Here is a 17,132-nt window from a genome sequence, read left to right on the forward strand (position 1 = left end):
GAAGTAACTGTAACAATGCCACATAAACCTTAACCAGACTAAAGCAGACAGTATCATGCTGTCAGAGTCTGTGTACAATGAACACAGGGGCACACACCACAGCAGTGTCATAACTGCTTGTAACCATAGTGTCCATACATACACTAAAAGAGTCTATGGTAAGACCAAAGCATACTATTCATGGCACATACAATGCTAAAGATTGCTTGCAAATATATCACAAACACCATATTAGGCTGTAGCAGATGGCGTTCAAATTTAATGAGTGGCATTATCTTGGGAAAGAAACATTAAAAACGAGGTGATTATGTTAATGAATGAATTTCAGAATACATCCAATACTTAATCAGTCTTTTAGCTGCAAAGTCCAGCATTAACTACTGAGCAGCAGAAGCACTGATCATTACTTAACAGCTTAATCATTATATGTTGGCAGGCTATATTTGTTGTTTGTTTCATTAACTGTTCAGGCAATTGGCTATTGCTATGGGTCTCCTTATTCCGATTGCTCAATTTTTGAATGTGCCTGAACCCTTTGGGGACATTTTAGGTGTGCAGTTTTTCCTACAGTACATGGAACGTGACAAGCTTGAGTGCCAGCATGCCCAGACAGCATATCTGTAGCGCCTGTGCTGCTAGTCAGACTAAAGGCTTGAATCCTGCATTACTAGTGTGTCTATAGTCTGCTGTGCCACTGAAATCGGTTGTCAACACCCTCTGAGCTCTGCTAGCTAGTTAGCTACAGCTCAGCGCCAGTTCAGCTGACAGCAGGCTGATGGATGAAAAGTGTAACTACTAAGTCTTTTATCAGTAAGAACGTCTACCCCCCCCCCCCCCCCCCCCCCTCTACACACAGCCCCTTACTCCCAATAGCAATTTATTTACTGTACACTTGTTTATTACAGATATTATACATCTAAACCAACCAATTATTAAATGGTAAACATAAACGTTTTTTAAACCCTGACATTGCATTAATACAGTTAATGTAATTAGTCCTGGTTGAAACCATAAATTATACTATTCACTTACTATTCACAGCAAAGTGTTCATGTCAGCATGTTATCAAGAAACAAAAGCAAACCTCTTACTTGCACTTACCATGCAGCCGGATGAGTCTAACTGTCTGTCGGTCACACACTTAAAGTTCTTCTTGCAACCACCGTTATCTTTGGAGCAGTCTCGGACCGGCCCAAAGGACGCCAGTAGGTCCTCTACCGTCTCAAAGTAAGTAGACATCATGGCCTCTTCCCTGGAATGGAAGAAAACAAAGATAAAAAAAACAGGAAAATACATTTTTTGATATGTTTCCACAATGTCAATAGAGGCAGAAGTAGTGACAAGTGAAAAGAATGCTTGAGCAGCAGAACATCCCTCACCACGTGGAAAGCCGTCTCTCATTTAGGAGCTATACATGCTTCTACATAATGTGACATTGTGGTGTGTTGGTGCCTTTCCAGCTGCAATTAACCACGACTTGCAATGTTTGAGGCTCACGTTTTAGTTTGTAAAATGTACAAACACTGACAATAACAGAGCAGTTATTGAATTCATCAAAGCATTCTTTATCTACGTGACAGGTATCCTCTGTGAGCTTGAGTTTCATTTTGTGGCTGGCAGTACAAAGGCGAGCCTCACAAAACCCAATCCAATAGTAGTTCAAAACTGGTGTACCCTAGGGCTTGTGTTGTGCTGTACCAGGCGTACAGCATTTTTAAAGCAGCTGTTGTAAAAGTTTCACTGGAGTGAATGTGCCTGCAGGGGTTCGTGCTGGTTCATGGTGGGTCATGTCTGGGACTAATCGTTGCATTGGTATTAATTGGACTTGTTTGTCACAGTGTGTTGATGGAGAGCCTAGGGAATCATCACTCTGCATCGACTAACTCTCAAGACTCATCCAAGGCCAAGGCATCCTGGCCCGCCCTCACTGGCAGTGTTGAAGGAGACAGCAGCAGAGCAAAAAAAAAAGAAAAAAGAAAAGCACAGACAAATGCATGCATACATATTCAAACGCAAACAGAGGCAATAAGAGGTACAATTGATGTATTCCTCATTTCTTCTTTAAGTTGTTTATGTTATGCGTGTTGTTGTTTTTTTACATAAAGGATATCATTATGACAGTTTTCATTAGTGAAATTCCATGGAGGGCTAGATGTGCTTGCATTTTTATTAGATTTCCATAATAATACAACATTATTTAAATAACATTTATTGTTCATTTATATAGAAATAAGCAATGGATTTATAAGAAGACTAAGAGTCTACAGGCACGCTAGCAGCTCTGTGAAGCCGTACTTGGGCATAGAAGTGACCTAAACTAAATGCTAACATCAGCGTGCTAACATGCTCGCAATGACAATGTTAACATGTCAGTGTTTAGCAGGTAATGTGTATCACGTGCACCATCTTAGATGAGCGTGTTAGTGTGCTAACATTTACAATTATCACCTAACACAAGGCATGGCTAAGGCTGACGGGAATATCATTAGTTTTGCAGGGATTTAGTCATAAACCAAAGAAAGTCCTGGACAAATTAAAATGATGACCTGCTGTTAGCACTCGATGAAAAATCAGGGGAATAACAAAGTGATTACAATTCCTCCTGGAAGGAACACGACTGTGTGTGCCAATTTATTTGGCAAGCCATCCAATTGTTGCTGAGACATTTCACTCAAAAACGCAAATGTCAACCTTGTGGTAGAGCTGTAGAGAAGGTCAGGGGATTATAAAAGTCAGTAGGCTTCATCTTCTGGGGACAAAGAATGTACAGTATTTGATATATTTCAGTCTAGACCAACGTGTTGGACGGACCGTCATTGCCAACCTTGGAGCCACAAAAAGTGGAGCAAATAATTAAAATATGTTTTTAGTTCAGACTGCGATTAAGAGATCCATTAATTTGTGTACATACAGCATGTGTGTGTGTGTGTGTGTGTCACTCAGCCACTGCCAGGGCCATTTCTGTTTGAAATAAATCATTAGAAACAAAGGAGGAATCTGCCATTTCCAAATGCTGGATCGTTATACTTTCTTCTGAGAAATGTCAGCTTGACCACTGCTGTATAGCTCAGCTGCTGTGCTTACTTCAGCATGCTCAGCCATGCCCATACACTGAGCTCTGCATGCCTGCTGTCAGACTGAACGAAGGGGTAAGCAACCCCTGTGTTTCTCTTTGCAAAGAAACAAAAGCACTGTCTCTTGCAATGGTACCACGGGGACCACAGTGTGCTGTGATGGTGACTCGCCTCTACAAACAGAAACAAGATATTGGATGATGTGAAGACAGATGCCCTGCTGAGCGAGGAGGCTTTTGGAGGATTGCCACTGTCACTGCTTTTGTGTGTCTCTTTCTATATGCACTTGGGGGCTTATGTGGCAATGGTACAGTAGTGCAAGGCCACTGAACCCACTAATATACATATTTATGTCGTGGTTAGTTTGATTAAAAAGTTAAAAAGTAACCTCTCTTCAAAGTGGATGTAAACCATTACAAAGTCATGCATCTTGCAATGTTTCTTTAGTGAGCAAAGATGACAAAGCCAGACTCTTATTGTCTCAGTATTCACTGCCAATTTTTTTTTTTGTGTGAAAACAATTGTATAATAACCTTGTTACTGGCTTAATGGAAAGATGAAAGGCAAAGTATTCAAATTCGTCAGAAAAAGGTAAGAATGTTCACTGCAGAGCATTGACAAAAAAACCCTCAAAATTTAAATATTATTAAGCAGGGATGCATTGTGGGTAGATGTGGGCGGACACAGCTCTCTTTTCATTTACAAAATACTTTCTTTTTTATTCTTTTTCAGTGTCTGCCCATGTGTGCTCAGCATTTGGAAAGCTCTTTAACACCTCACACTGTTTTCAGCATGGGATTCTATATTTTTAGTTTCCATGTTCGATTTTTGGCATAAAAGCTTTTAATTGGCACACCTTTGAGCGGAGAAGTATTAGGGCTCACAGCACATAGGTACTGTCGGCTTTACACAATCACACGTTTCCTGACAGTACTGTGCTGATGGAAAATCACTCAATGTCACACACCAAATAGAAATACAAAATGTACCAAATGAGTCAAGAATATCAATCCATCAGGCCAAAATGTGGATAGTCTTCCATTTGATTAATGGAATCAGGAGTTTTTTGTTTTGTTTATCGTAGTCAAAGTATATGGTAGCCCTTAGGCTATTTGGCCTAAGCGTTGTTAAAGGCTACCTAATTCAATATTCCTACGTTCTATCTGATTTGAGTTTTCATTCAATGTGGATATGAATGACATCACCTAAAAAGGAAAATATCATATTTTCCAATGCTTTTAGTCTGTTGACCACAAACGGAAGCATGAAGTATCAACAATATATAAAATGAAAATATTTCAATCATATTAGATCACAGCCCCTTGGTTTAAACAATAGACTGGAGAATATGATTAAATATAGTAAAATATGTTATGATAATTTAAGCATCCTCTTCTGTTCACAGCAGACTAAAGGTTTTATGGTCCCTAATAAAAACTGTGTGGTTATGGCGGACCCATTATGCATTAGTGGTATTGACGTCACCCAGTAATTCCCAGTACTCAAGCTTGATGCAGAAATGCAACCTTTCAAAGAGACAATTATTTTTTCTGCACTATATTACAGTTTGCAATTTTGCTGGCCACACGAGCAGCTCTACTGCAGCAAAGCATGCCTGTCTTGAGGCCAAATGAACAGCCTTTACTAAACAGGGCGGGAACTTATCCTTGTGGTCAACCAGTCACAGCTGCTGGAGGATCTCATATTCATGTATTCACTTATATTTATTCAGCCCAGTTCAGGTTAGCATTATCGGGATAGCCACAGGATATGTGAACTGAAACTCTAAAATAACATGAGAATACCCCAACATTTCAGCAAAGATTGTTTTCCCATATTTTCCTTGACAGTTGGTAGAGTAAAGGTTTATTTTTCCCACTAGGACTGCAAAATGTCTTTCTTTTTTTTTCAAATATTTACATTAAACATAGGCCAGGATAAAAGTATTTACAATAATTACACATCCCTTTACTCAGTTTATGATCATAAAATGGAATAGCCTAAAATGTAATCTTTTGGGCAATAGTGTATTCCAGTACTTTCTAAATGCTTTTTTGTTGCCAGGCTGACAGACGAAGTATTCCTGGGTCTACCTCTAGGTTCGGTCTTCTGTTGGTGTACACCTCCAAATGATTTTTGAGCTTCTAACCCTATCATGCAGAGAGAGGCCAGCCACCTTGTGGAGGAGCAGACTGCTTTTGATTCTTTTGATCACTAACCAATGTTCAGGTGTGAGGTCTGGAGACGGACTGATTGAAAAATCAAGATCTTTAACTCATGTTTTTACTCTCTTTTCATAACCATGGTCTAATAGGGCACTTATTTGCTATTAAAGACTGCTGCTCTCTCCTCCTGGGTGGTTCAGGCTCATGGCCAACGGGCCTCAGACTTCAGGATATTGATATGTCATATTGTCACACTCAGCTACAAACTCTCCAATGTAGATCAGAGATCAGAGACGGAGCAATGAAGCTGGAAGCCAACATCATCCAGATACAACGGAAATAAAGCCCTGTGCCTTAACGAATATCAGAAACAGCGCAGGGGACAGGATGCACTCTTGTCATAGTCTGATGCCCACATTCAATGTGCTTGAGTTAATGCAAAAAAAGGGAAACACATTTCCCTAGTGCATTGAAACCGAATGATTAACTTCTTGGGGCAAACAAGCTGGTAAACTGTTCCAGAGCCAAAGATCCTGCAAGCCAAAAGGTAGAGATCAGTGCAATACCTACTGGGCAAAGGCCAGGGGTGGAACAGATGTATTCGACTTGGACGATGGAAACTTGCCCTTAGAACATGGAATCACTTTTTGGGGAAGGTGCCTGGTTTGGTGTGTGGAGTCGAGAGGTACCAACAAAAGTCAGTTGGGCTCACCTCTGCATACGGCACCAGACTTCTTGATAGATGGCGGACTCTACTATTCAGGAATTGTCCATGGCGAGACGTGCCACGACAGTTGTGGGACTACTGACAAATCAGTGGCTGCCTGTTGCACAGTTGGACTTTGTGTCGGTGGATGAGAGGGTCACCATCATGTGGCTGGGCGAGCTGGTGGCGCAGTCAACGGGTACCAAAAAGAGCTCGAAGTATCAGTTAACCTGACCAAACACTGAACGCAGCAAAACACTACAACGTATTTTTTTGCTTTGCATTCTTTTTCAGGGTTCTGCTGTTAAATGAAAACCTTATAAAGTGTGTAAATGTTTACTTTGAACAAAAAACACTGACAAGGCAAGTATTTACTGGAGGCTAATTCACAAACATCATCATTTGTGTGAGTGTTGGGCTTTATGACTTTGCATTCATTACTCAAATTTATCTCAATTTACTGATAAATGAATGAAGCGGGACAAATCAGTGGCTGCCTGTTGCACAGTTGGACTTTGTGTCGGTGGATGAGAGGGTCACCATCATGTGGCTGCGTAATGCAGAGAGAAAAACTATTACTGTTGTTTGCGCATATGCGATTGTTTTTGGTTGTTAGGCAACTGTGGCTGGTGAGCTCTCACGCACAGCGGTCCAGGTCACAGAAGAATCCCACAGCTACAAAAAAACTCTGAGACGTGGAGGCTAAACACGACGCAACAGCAGCTGAATTGCATGTTTATTCAGCAAAGTGTGTTTAAATGGGACAAGCTTTAGGTTGCGAGCACCAAATCCATTCTGCAATTTCTGACTCGCACTTGCTTTTAGGACACCTAGTTTAAATAATGAATATAGACTGAAAGTGTTGCAAAGCAATGAGTCACCGATGATCGGAACAATCTTGCTGATTGGGCCAATTATCTACTTGGGTTGATTTGTCAGTATACTGTATAATCTTGAAGCAAAAACTGTAGTATTTGTGAGGGTAATCTCTATAGCAACTGTTATTCATACAGGTCTGTGAAACTTTCCCTTTCTCTAACTGATGCCGATCCACTAGACCCAAAATCCCTAAAGTGTCTTTGGAGGGCACTCTGCATTAAGCGGGAGGATCAATAAACATCCAAACTGTGGGATGCACTCTCCACACGCACACAGGAAGCAACAGTCACCCTGAAGATTCAAAGATGTTTTCATTGATCAACTGCTGAGTTACTGTGTACATGTGCATACTGTATACGTATTGTTCAGTTGTTAATGTGTAGCACCCCTAACATAATTGCATTGGCATTGTGCTGTAAAGTAGATGGTGCATATATGTGATTAAAAGACAATTAATTGACTGCACATTTTCTGAATTCAAACCCACCATTAACAGGCAGTATTTAGGGAGGTGTAGCTGCAGGTTTATGTGCCTGAAGTAGCAAGACGGATCTTAAATGTGTATGTTTGCCTCATTATCTGGCACCCATGCTTCTGGTTAGGGGTAATGGAAAATTACAAGTCAGCACTGGTGTGGGCCCGCTGTTGAAGGGTTTTATTGTACACTTTCCTCCCGCACTGGCTGATTTGGTGCTCCCTACACACAAAAGGAAGAGTGGGTTGGGCGATGGGGTCAGGCTGCAATTGAGACTGCTATTAATGTTAAAGACGATTTATTTTGTTTTGTATGCTTTTGTAGATCGCAAACCTCCTCGCTATGGTTTAGTAACTGCCTCTGGGTTGCCCTCTTGCTTAACGCCGTCACAAAGGAATATTGCATTGTTACACTGAACATTGTTATTGCATTGTACCACAATCTTAAAAAAAATCAATTCTCTGTCTCGGTCTCCCATGTCTTATTCTTCTTCTCTTTATTTGGCAACTCAATTCTTTCTGAATTAGACAGGCAACACATGGCATTCTGTGCATCAGTTCTTTCTGGCAGGCACTCAAAGCATTGACAAATGACTCCTTAATTCAGAGGAAAACACATGGTGGGGAAGGTGAGGCAGACAAAAATAATGGTTTGCCTCAGCTGTGAGGTGCATGCTAACAGGCTCTTCTTCTGGATAGAGGGAATAGTGAGTCGAAGATGAAAAAACAATCAATTCCGAGATCCCTGTTGGAACACTGTCCAGAAGGGGAACAATTTGGCTTCCCCAGCTGAAGAAAATTTAAAAAAATAGGGATATTGGAAAGTTTCTTATAATGTTGCACAACATAATAAATCCTGGCACATAGTTCTGAAAGTATTCAGTAAAGTTTGCCTCTCATTGTATAATTAACCAGAGCCTCAACCCCAAAGGTCTATGAAAAGAGCAACGAACTCTATTCCCATAATACAGAAATTAGTTGTATCAACAACAGAATTATATCTAATAATGCTTCTTTCCAAATCATTAGCTGATCAAGATCATCTATTTTGCTTGACCCAGAAGCACATTGGTTGCATCTAAACACTGACTAATGCACTTGTTATTAATCTCCCTCCCTGCCTCTTGCTTTTCCAGATGATGAATGGCCAGGCGGCGCTGCCCAAAGTTAGAGCGCTGCTCCAGCATGATTACAGAGCCCGTTATTGGTCTGCCCCTGCACTTGATTAATGCTCTTGTTCCAGCTCCCTACAAATATGCTGACTCTCATCAAGCACTTTCGTCATTGAATAGAGTGCATTTTCTTTAAGCTTACTGTAATCACTGAGGACAAATCCAGTTGATGAAAAAAAGCAGGTAAACCTAAGAGATAAACTAAAAACTGATAAACTAAAAACTGATTCAGCACTTCTTTGAGTTGTAAAACATGATTTGATGGAGATTTGGAGTAAGAGGAAAGGGATTTATGTACTTAATGTTTTCCTGGTGTCAACTTCATGCAGTTGGATTGTGTTATTGACAGTGGCACATTTTGATGGTTCACTTGATCACAGTGAGTGAGGACATTAATCACCGGTGTGGGGTGTCAGCTGCTACTGAGGGTTATTAACAGTTCCTTATCGACATCGATACCAGTCTTGGAGCACAGTTTAGCGTGGCTGAACGCTTTATACTGTGACATTCATGAAGTGTTTTTGAACACATTTGGCTTTGGTTCATAAATAAGCAGCATGAATGCAAAGCTCATTTTAGAGAAGACTCCAATTCAATAATTGCTAATGGACAGAGTAAGAGAACAAACTTTTATCAAATATCAATTTGATAAAATAGATGTTTGAGGTTTTTCCTATATATGGTACACGTGCAAAGTGAGCTTAAACGTTATGCTTTATAATAATGGCTGGGAGGTACAGCATGTACAAGGTCTGAGCCTGAATTCCGACACTGACGCAGTTATTGATCAGTTCAGCAAAACACTACAACCTATTTTTTTGCTTTGCATTCTTTTTCAGGGTTCTGCTGTTAAATGAAAACCTTATAAAGTGTGTAAATGTTTACTTTGAACAGAAAACACTGACAAGGCAAGTATTTACTGGAGGCTAATTCACAAACATCATCATTTGTGTGAGTGTTGGGCTTTATGACTTTGCATTCACTACTCAAATTTATCTCAATTTACTGATAAATGAATGAAGCGGGATTTAAAATGTGGTATATACAGAATATATGTAGTGAATCTGTCAATTCTTAAATAATTATGTTCATACAAACAATAATAAACCATAGTGCTGAACTCTGCAGAAGCTATGCTTTTATTATTACGATCAATTTTATTCCTTTTACGTTTCCTCTATATTAATATGACTGAAAGTATAGTTCGGTCATTCACTGGAATGAATCTTCTTCGACAGTGTCTAGCTTTAAATGTCAGGGAAGTCATAAAAGTGTAAATATAATGAGAATAAGGGTTAGGGTTTAAAATCGGTTGTGGTCATATGGCAGCATTTTAACTACTCATTAATAGGTAAAAAGTTGAACAAGCTAATTGTGGTAACCCTTAAGTCAAGTAGGTTAGTACTGTGAGTCAAGAGGACATTGCCAAGACGATTTGTAGTCAGGGAGGAACTTTGTTCTGTTTCACCCTTGTCTTACCCTCTAATATGTTCTGCACACTCACCCCTGTGGAGCAGGGCACCGCAATTTGCATGCAGCGGTTAAGCCAATAAGATGGACACACCTCACAGCACCCAGCATTCTTCATAGTGTCCGAAAACAATAATTAATTTTCTTTCAGGGGATGAAAGAGTAACCAGAAAAGGCATGGATACCTGTGGTCAAGGTTGACCTTGACTCTGTTGGCAACACTGCTTCATTTGCATGACCATCAGAAACAAACATTGTTAATATGAATGTCTTGATTCAGTGGCTGCAGAAAAATGTCAAAAAAGAAGAAAAGGTAAAATATATATAGTATAAAATAGTTTTTATTGATAATGGAAAAAAGCGAGGTCTGTGGATCTGGAGACTAACAAAAAGTAATGTTTCAATACTTTGAGCACCACAAATAAATACAATTCCATTGAACTCCACTGGGCAAATAAAACTGAACTCACCAGCACGACTGCATAAAACTCCCAGAAACTGGGGAAATGTTTTTCAGTGACTGATTTGGGGAAAATGTTTAAGGCTGGTTAAGATATCGAGGTCTTTTCGTAATAAAAAGGCATCATTTATGTGAGGTCAGGTTAATTATTTCAACAAAATACATTTCACCAGGTCTTATCAGCATGTCAAGCAGAAATGTAGCCAGGATGAATCCTTTCAAGTGCCAGAGCTACAGCACCTTTCACCACTTCCCAAATCAACATATCATGACTGCTTGAACACTTTGTGAAACTGTACAAGCTAAAAACTCCATGAAGTCCCACAGGACTTTGTTCAATAGACATGCTTTAAATAATGAGTTGCCTGCATTATTCATGACAATCCGACGGATCCTCCTCACGTTACAGGAACTTATCAACTAAATACAGATCATTCACTCATTATTTCAATTAAAGTGGGCTTTTAATCAGCTAAACAATGTGTATTACTTCCTTCAAAGTTTGTGTTTATTTCCTGGTGTGATGTCGTTCAAGATTAATATCTACAGTTAAATTCACATATGCAAGAAGGTAGCTTTGCAACATTGTCTTATGTAGTGTCATGTTGCTATCTTACTTGAAGTCGCCAATACTAAATAAGACATTCTAAATGCATAATCTCTAGATGAATCTCATACAGACAACTGCTGATGTAATTTAGAAGGTGACAACAGCAGACATGCTCACCCCTGTAATGAAGACACGTTCTTCCACTGATGAATGGCCTAACTAGCTAAACAAAAACTAAGTTCTTGCCCACCGCTGAAATGCTCAATTTACACCTGCAGTTGTGATGTAACCCAGTGAGGTCTATTCACGGTGGCCCTTGAGTGATAGTCAAGAAAAAGAAAATGCACAAAAGGAATAATTGCTTTGAAATAATTGCTTTTCCTCCCGTAGCTAAATGGAGAGACTTTTTTTCAGAAATATGTCAGAAATATTCTGAATCTGATCAGATCAACATGTAGCAGGTGTGGGGCTTTAAACTGTTGTTGCTCAAAAACATGTCCTCATTTTTCTAGCTCACAATAACTGATCACAACTCTTTTTCAAAGTAAGTGACACACCTTGACTAATTAATCTAGAGCCGTGCTGCAATCCCATTTACGTCAGTATTAGCAGATGTGAACAATTGCCTTGGGAGTTCTATGCTCCTGAGGCAATTTAATTTGCCTGTGCAGAGTTTGAATAGTGAAACTGCAACAACAATTTATGTGATACACATTAGGTAGAAAATCAGTACTCAAACGATAACTGAGCACTAAACTTTCTGAAATTACAGATTAGTAAACAGAATTTTCTGTGTCAAAAACTGCCAGACCTGAATGGAGGGGTATCTGATAAAATAAAAAAACACAACCTTAACTATGTTTTGTGTGATTTCAATCAGTATGGGTCAGCTGTAAGCACTGCTAAAGTACCTTCAATCTGGGTTTATCCCACATATGTATTTTGTGACCATTGTACGATATTGCAATATTTCCCTAATAGGCCGTCTGAGTCCTGGACAAGCTAGTTTTTGTCCATGCTGACTCGTCAGTTTCTGTGTCAGAGATGTGAGGAGTTCTATTTCATTCTTCCTGACCGCCAGATGTTGGTGCTTTAACACCGCATACATCCATCTCGCATATGCGTAGGTCGAGTCATTATACCAACAAAGTCACCATTGACCATGCGATGACATAGGGCGCACGCCCAAGTACAAAACCCTCATGTCATCACACAATCTGTTCCTTCTATCCTCTCGCAATTGAGGAAAGGTAGCAGGTAAATTTAGCTCGTCGCTTGTCGCTTCTTAACCTGAGGGTTCCTGCTTTGTTTCTTTTGTCCACCAGAAACTGAGGCAAGCTCCTTTGTTTTTCAAGCTTAATTATCTGGGATTTTTCGGACAAACAGCGGTGAGCTCACAATTACGGTCTGTGCTGATTGACTGCTGGACAGGTGAGTAGCCTGGCGTCTCGGGTGTATTTTGTGACAAGTGCAAAACATTTTATGCAGCAACGGCAAACAATTTGGTTTTGAAAGGGAAATATCACTTCCCAGACTGGTGTCAGTAGAATTCCATAGATGGGTGATTGTTTTAATCTGCAGCTGATGGTCTGACGTGTGTTGTGATGTTCAGCTGCACTGATGCATGCCAGCTCCTACTGGCTGGTTGGATGAAAAGATCTTATGTTGCCAAATTTTGTTTTTGCATTGTGAGAGTGCCAAAGCCATAACCTTGTTGACACTCCTTTCCTGTTTGGATTATTTTTTTGGATCTCTATGTGCGTAGCCCAAAGTTAAGTTGTATCACTTTAGTCCTCTGAAACTAAGAACCTCTAAGGTTTAACTGCCTGATTTACTCCTTGATTGGTATTCTGACAATTATTTCAGAGGTCTTACAGTGTTTTAGTCAAAAAAAGCTTTAAACTTTTTTTTTCACGTATATGCTTATCTTTAATTCTAACCACCATTGTCAATGACGAATAAACCACATTCAAGTTACCTACAGCGAGAAGCATACTGCTTTATAGTGGCTACAGCCAGTTATACAGGCAAACGGAGATAATGAAGTAGCACTGTGATATTCAGTGTGATATATGCAGTCTCAACGCTAAGGCTAGTTTCATGGAAACAGCTCACAATTGAAGTGCAGACATATATTATTTGTACTTACACACTCCACAACACAAAGGAGCTTTATTTTTAGTATTGCTGTGCCGCTCAAGCTGTAGAGGCAGGGCTTAGAAATACATAAACAATGGAATGATTTATATTGTATTTGTTGAGCCCTTCACGAATGAAAAGGAAAAAAAAAAAAAGTATATTATGCGACTTTCGGTTTATCTGGACCAAACAGCAAAGAAACTGTTCCACACAGTTTCCCTTTCAACACGAGTGTGGAGCTCTGAGCTGAATCAGACTGACCTGACCTCTCCTGGATCTTCAGTAACCAGTACGTCCGTCTTACAGCTGGCGATGGGGTTGATTGACAGCTCCACCGGTGGCACCACGAAGCTCTTGCTGACTGGCAGCCACAGCCCTTGGCCCAGACTGTAGAATGATCTGTGTTGGCACAACCACAAGACCCCAATGTCAATCAAACTACAGTCATACTATAACAGTTTGTTATTTCACACACATTGTACAGTATGTACATACATACAAATGCAAATATGTTTGTGTAGGAATGAAAGGTGCTGAGGGTATGCTAGATAGACAGAGATTTTGCAATCACTGGCATAGTGTATCATTTCATAAATTAAGGGCAATACATATAATGGACAATATGGTCATCCTTGTATTAATTCCTTGCATTAAGGATTTGTTCTAATAAGGTAAGCAACGGTTTTATATTGATGTGAGAACAGTGTAGGACACAAATAGATGTCATTGCACATGCTAAAAGGTTTTTTTTAATGATTCCTCTTTAGAACATGATATAATTAAATAGAACCACATTCAACTGGGAAATATAGCCATAGCCATTAACTCTCAAGGGAACATGTTTAGCATACTAGTGTATAATGACAAGCTTATATTGTCAGTCCTGTGTGGCAACTAATTCAATTGGTATTTGCATGTGGTGCATCAACACAGTTGGAAACGGATTTGCCATCTCTTTAAATGTAACGTGATCTGCAGCGCAATGCTTTTTGTGGCATGCGTCCTGATGACCATTGTTCAAGATAGTGTAAAAATAATTTAGCTTCGCCACAGAGGGAAGATTAATATTCTCAGGAGGACACCATGGGGGGGGGCAAGACTTATCACTTGGGAATAGCTACACATGGTGAGGCCTTACAAATGGCACAGAACACGGCTGTGCTTTGCATCATGTGCATTAATAAATGTATCTGAGCAGGTGGGCGACACTATAACAAATTCCCACTAAGAAAGCAAACTCGAGTGGCTCCACTTGTCAACAAGCTTGGAATTAAATCATCAACCCTGTCATTTGACTCCCACATAAAAAGTATCACAAACATCTTTTTTTTTCACCCTTTCTACATCATGCAAGTTTATCTACTGTTAAATATGTCTTTCATCCATCCTGTCAAACATGACTTTGTATGTACAAGACCTGATTACTGGAACATCGTTTTTTTTTCTCGACTGCCAAACATCGGCATTAAAAACCTTTAACTTGTACACAATACAGCTGCCATTTTTTATAACAAGATACTCTGAATGCATTACACTTATTCTGACCTCCCCTCACTATCTGACAATGAAAAGTGTTAATTAAAATGTTAATTAACATTTAAATAAATGCATTGATTTTACATTTTCACCCACCGATCTTTCAGATCACAAGATGCTTATTTCCTCACTGCTCCTAGCGTAAAAAAAAGTAAGAGGCATCACTGGTTTCCCACAAAGATCCCCATCTGTGAAACCAACCCTTGTTAGGACTGACTCTGACACTGTCAAGCTATAGAGCAATGCAGTATTTTATCCTGTCCACCTCTACACAGCACTGATATAGAACCCCTCCAACAGGAACCCAGTGAGGGTTTACATTTGGTTGCTGCATCTTTACTCACTTTGTCTGCTATCTGTACGAGTGTGTACATGGCTGAAAGTATATGAGTATATACTGTGTGTGTATGTGTGTGTGTGTGTGTGTGTGTGTGTGTGTGTGTGTGTGTGTGTGTGCAGTTGTCCTTTCATCTTTCTCCTCTCAAAAACTCTGGACCGGCACAGCGCTTTGACCAAGCGGTAGATTTCTTTGCTGCCTTTGCGAGTGTGTGTTGAGTGTATGCCGGCGCCATCGGAGTCCCATCTCTGACATACTGTCGCTTTTTTTAACTGGCACTGGACAGCAGAAAGTTGAAATGTGCTTTTGTGTAGAACAAAGATTCTGCATTACCTGATTTCTAAAAAGTGGACACATGCCAAGAAGCTAACCCTGCAAGGTCGGTGCAAAAAGCAGCAAGACTAGTGCAACGGTATAAGATTTTGGTACGGTTATAGTTCTGGTTTTCAGTTTACAATCCCACCAGTTATTTTCTATATTTTATTGTTTAGCTTTTTATTGCTTTAAAAGTAGCTTCTTTAACTTACAAACCGGTTGTACACATTGTCTCTCATCCAGGCAGCTACCTCCGGTTCTAAAAAGAGAAGCTAATGGGAAGTTCCTTAAAGTTGCATTCTCTCCACTGGCCATCAGTAGGCGACCTTCTTGGTGCAAAAAGACGTCCGATTGTATGGAAGTCTAAATGAAAACAACACTACTTCTCACTTGAATTGGTGTGGCTACCTTGTGATTGACAGGTTGCTACAATAGCCGTATATGGCCTTTCTAACACGGCGTCAATTCTCCGCAGTCTATGGTCACTTCCGTTCATTGGTTGCAAAAAACAAGATGGTGATAGCCAAAATCCAAAATGCCGTACTCGAGGCTTCAAGCTGTAGTCCATAAATCAATGGTTGACATCACAACGACTACATCCACTTCTTATATACCGTCTATGTTCTCAACTGCTACTCCAGTCTCGCATCTCAAGGCGCAAATCGGACTGTAAACAATGAGCAGGGCAATGGAGAGGAAGTCTTGGCCCGAATATCCGCTGACTTCACCGGGACCTAAAAATATAACTCCTTTCCCCAGACCAATGGGTTCTGAGATTGCTTATCAACTAACTAAATAATTACATAGTTAATGGCCTGGTGAAAACTGTGCTACTTGCATTACAAATCCAGTCAGCGTGCAAAATACCCGGTGGCAATGAGGGGATCCCGTCTACCAACGTCTTTTGTCTTTTTTTAAGTAACTTTTAATGAAGTCTTTATCAAGACTCTATAAAGTGCCTGATTACCTACTCACTCGTATAACAAATCTATAACATGGTGCATAACGCCAGTACAATCAATATTTTAACTATGTCAGTAGACAACACTTAGACAACACCTTCAGCATTATATATAACTGAACTAGTCTTACTGAACTAGGCCAGGTTGATCTGGACTATATAAGGAGGGAAAAATAAAATAGAAACACCAGAGTCATAATGAATGAGTCCTTTGAGCCTTGCACTTCTTGAAACATGTCATACACAATGACCCCATCAAGAATGAGAAGTGTAACAGAAATGGCAGTAAAAGCATTTGAAAGGAGACCATCCAGGACTGCACCTTGGGCTATTTCCCCACACAAGAGCCCATGGGTAAGACCTCACCCTGACACAAGGTGTATTTGTGTGTCCATCCAACTGCCTCTATGTGTATCTGCTCATCTGTATGAGCACACACACACACACACACACACACACACACACACACAAACGCATGCCAAGAAGACCACCATCATCCCATCGAGTGTCCACAGAGTCACAGATGGCCAGCAGAAGTCATGCACTCAGGAGATGCACCAGAAGTGAAGGACTCACCTGAAGATCCTCTCGGGGGCCTGCTCCCCTGTAACTAGGTCATAGCCTTTCTCCAGGTTAGCGTATGGCCAAGGACTTGAGGACAGAATGGAGGGAACACCAAATCAAAGAGAGAAATATATGAATATTTCAAAGTCATGTTCAACTTCTAGAATTAATAATACATTCAAATGTGTTTATGTACTCTGAGTAAAAAAAAGGACAATCTTAATGCTTTTTCTCATTCATAAATAAATTACTCCACACTGTGTATATAATTCAATATATCTCAGAAAATGAAATACAAGGTCAAAACTAACATTGCTTGATCATATTTGT

General features: G+C 40.0%; 1 protein-coding gene across 1 annotated transcript in view; it reads right to left on the reverse strand.

Annotated features, from left to right (window-relative positions):
* Positions 1 to 17,132, reverse strand: part of LOC137869117 (astrotactin-2-like) — a 235,959-nt gene that overhangs the window by 92,421 nt on the left and 126,406 nt on the right. The window contains exons 9-11 of the mRNA XM_068706300.1: positions 16,815 to 16,889; positions 13,351 to 13,488; positions 1,102 to 1,252 (exon numbers count right to left, since the gene is read on the reverse strand). Of these exons, the coding sequence (XP_068562401.1) occupies positions 1,102 to 1,252; positions 13,351 to 13,488; positions 16,815 to 16,889 (364 nt within the window). The remainder of the gene's footprint in view (positions 1 to 1,101; positions 1,253 to 13,350; positions 13,489 to 16,814; positions 16,890 to 17,132) is intronic.

This window comes from Cebidichthys violaceus, unplaced genomic scaffold, assembly GCF_023349555.1.
Source record: "Cebidichthys violaceus isolate CVI_PGR_0920_01 unplaced genomic scaffold, fCebVio1.0.p SCAF_12, whole genome shotgun sequence".
Classification (NCBI taxonomy): Eukaryota; Metazoa; Chordata; class Actinopteri; order Perciformes; family Stichaeidae; genus Cebidichthys; species Cebidichthys violaceus.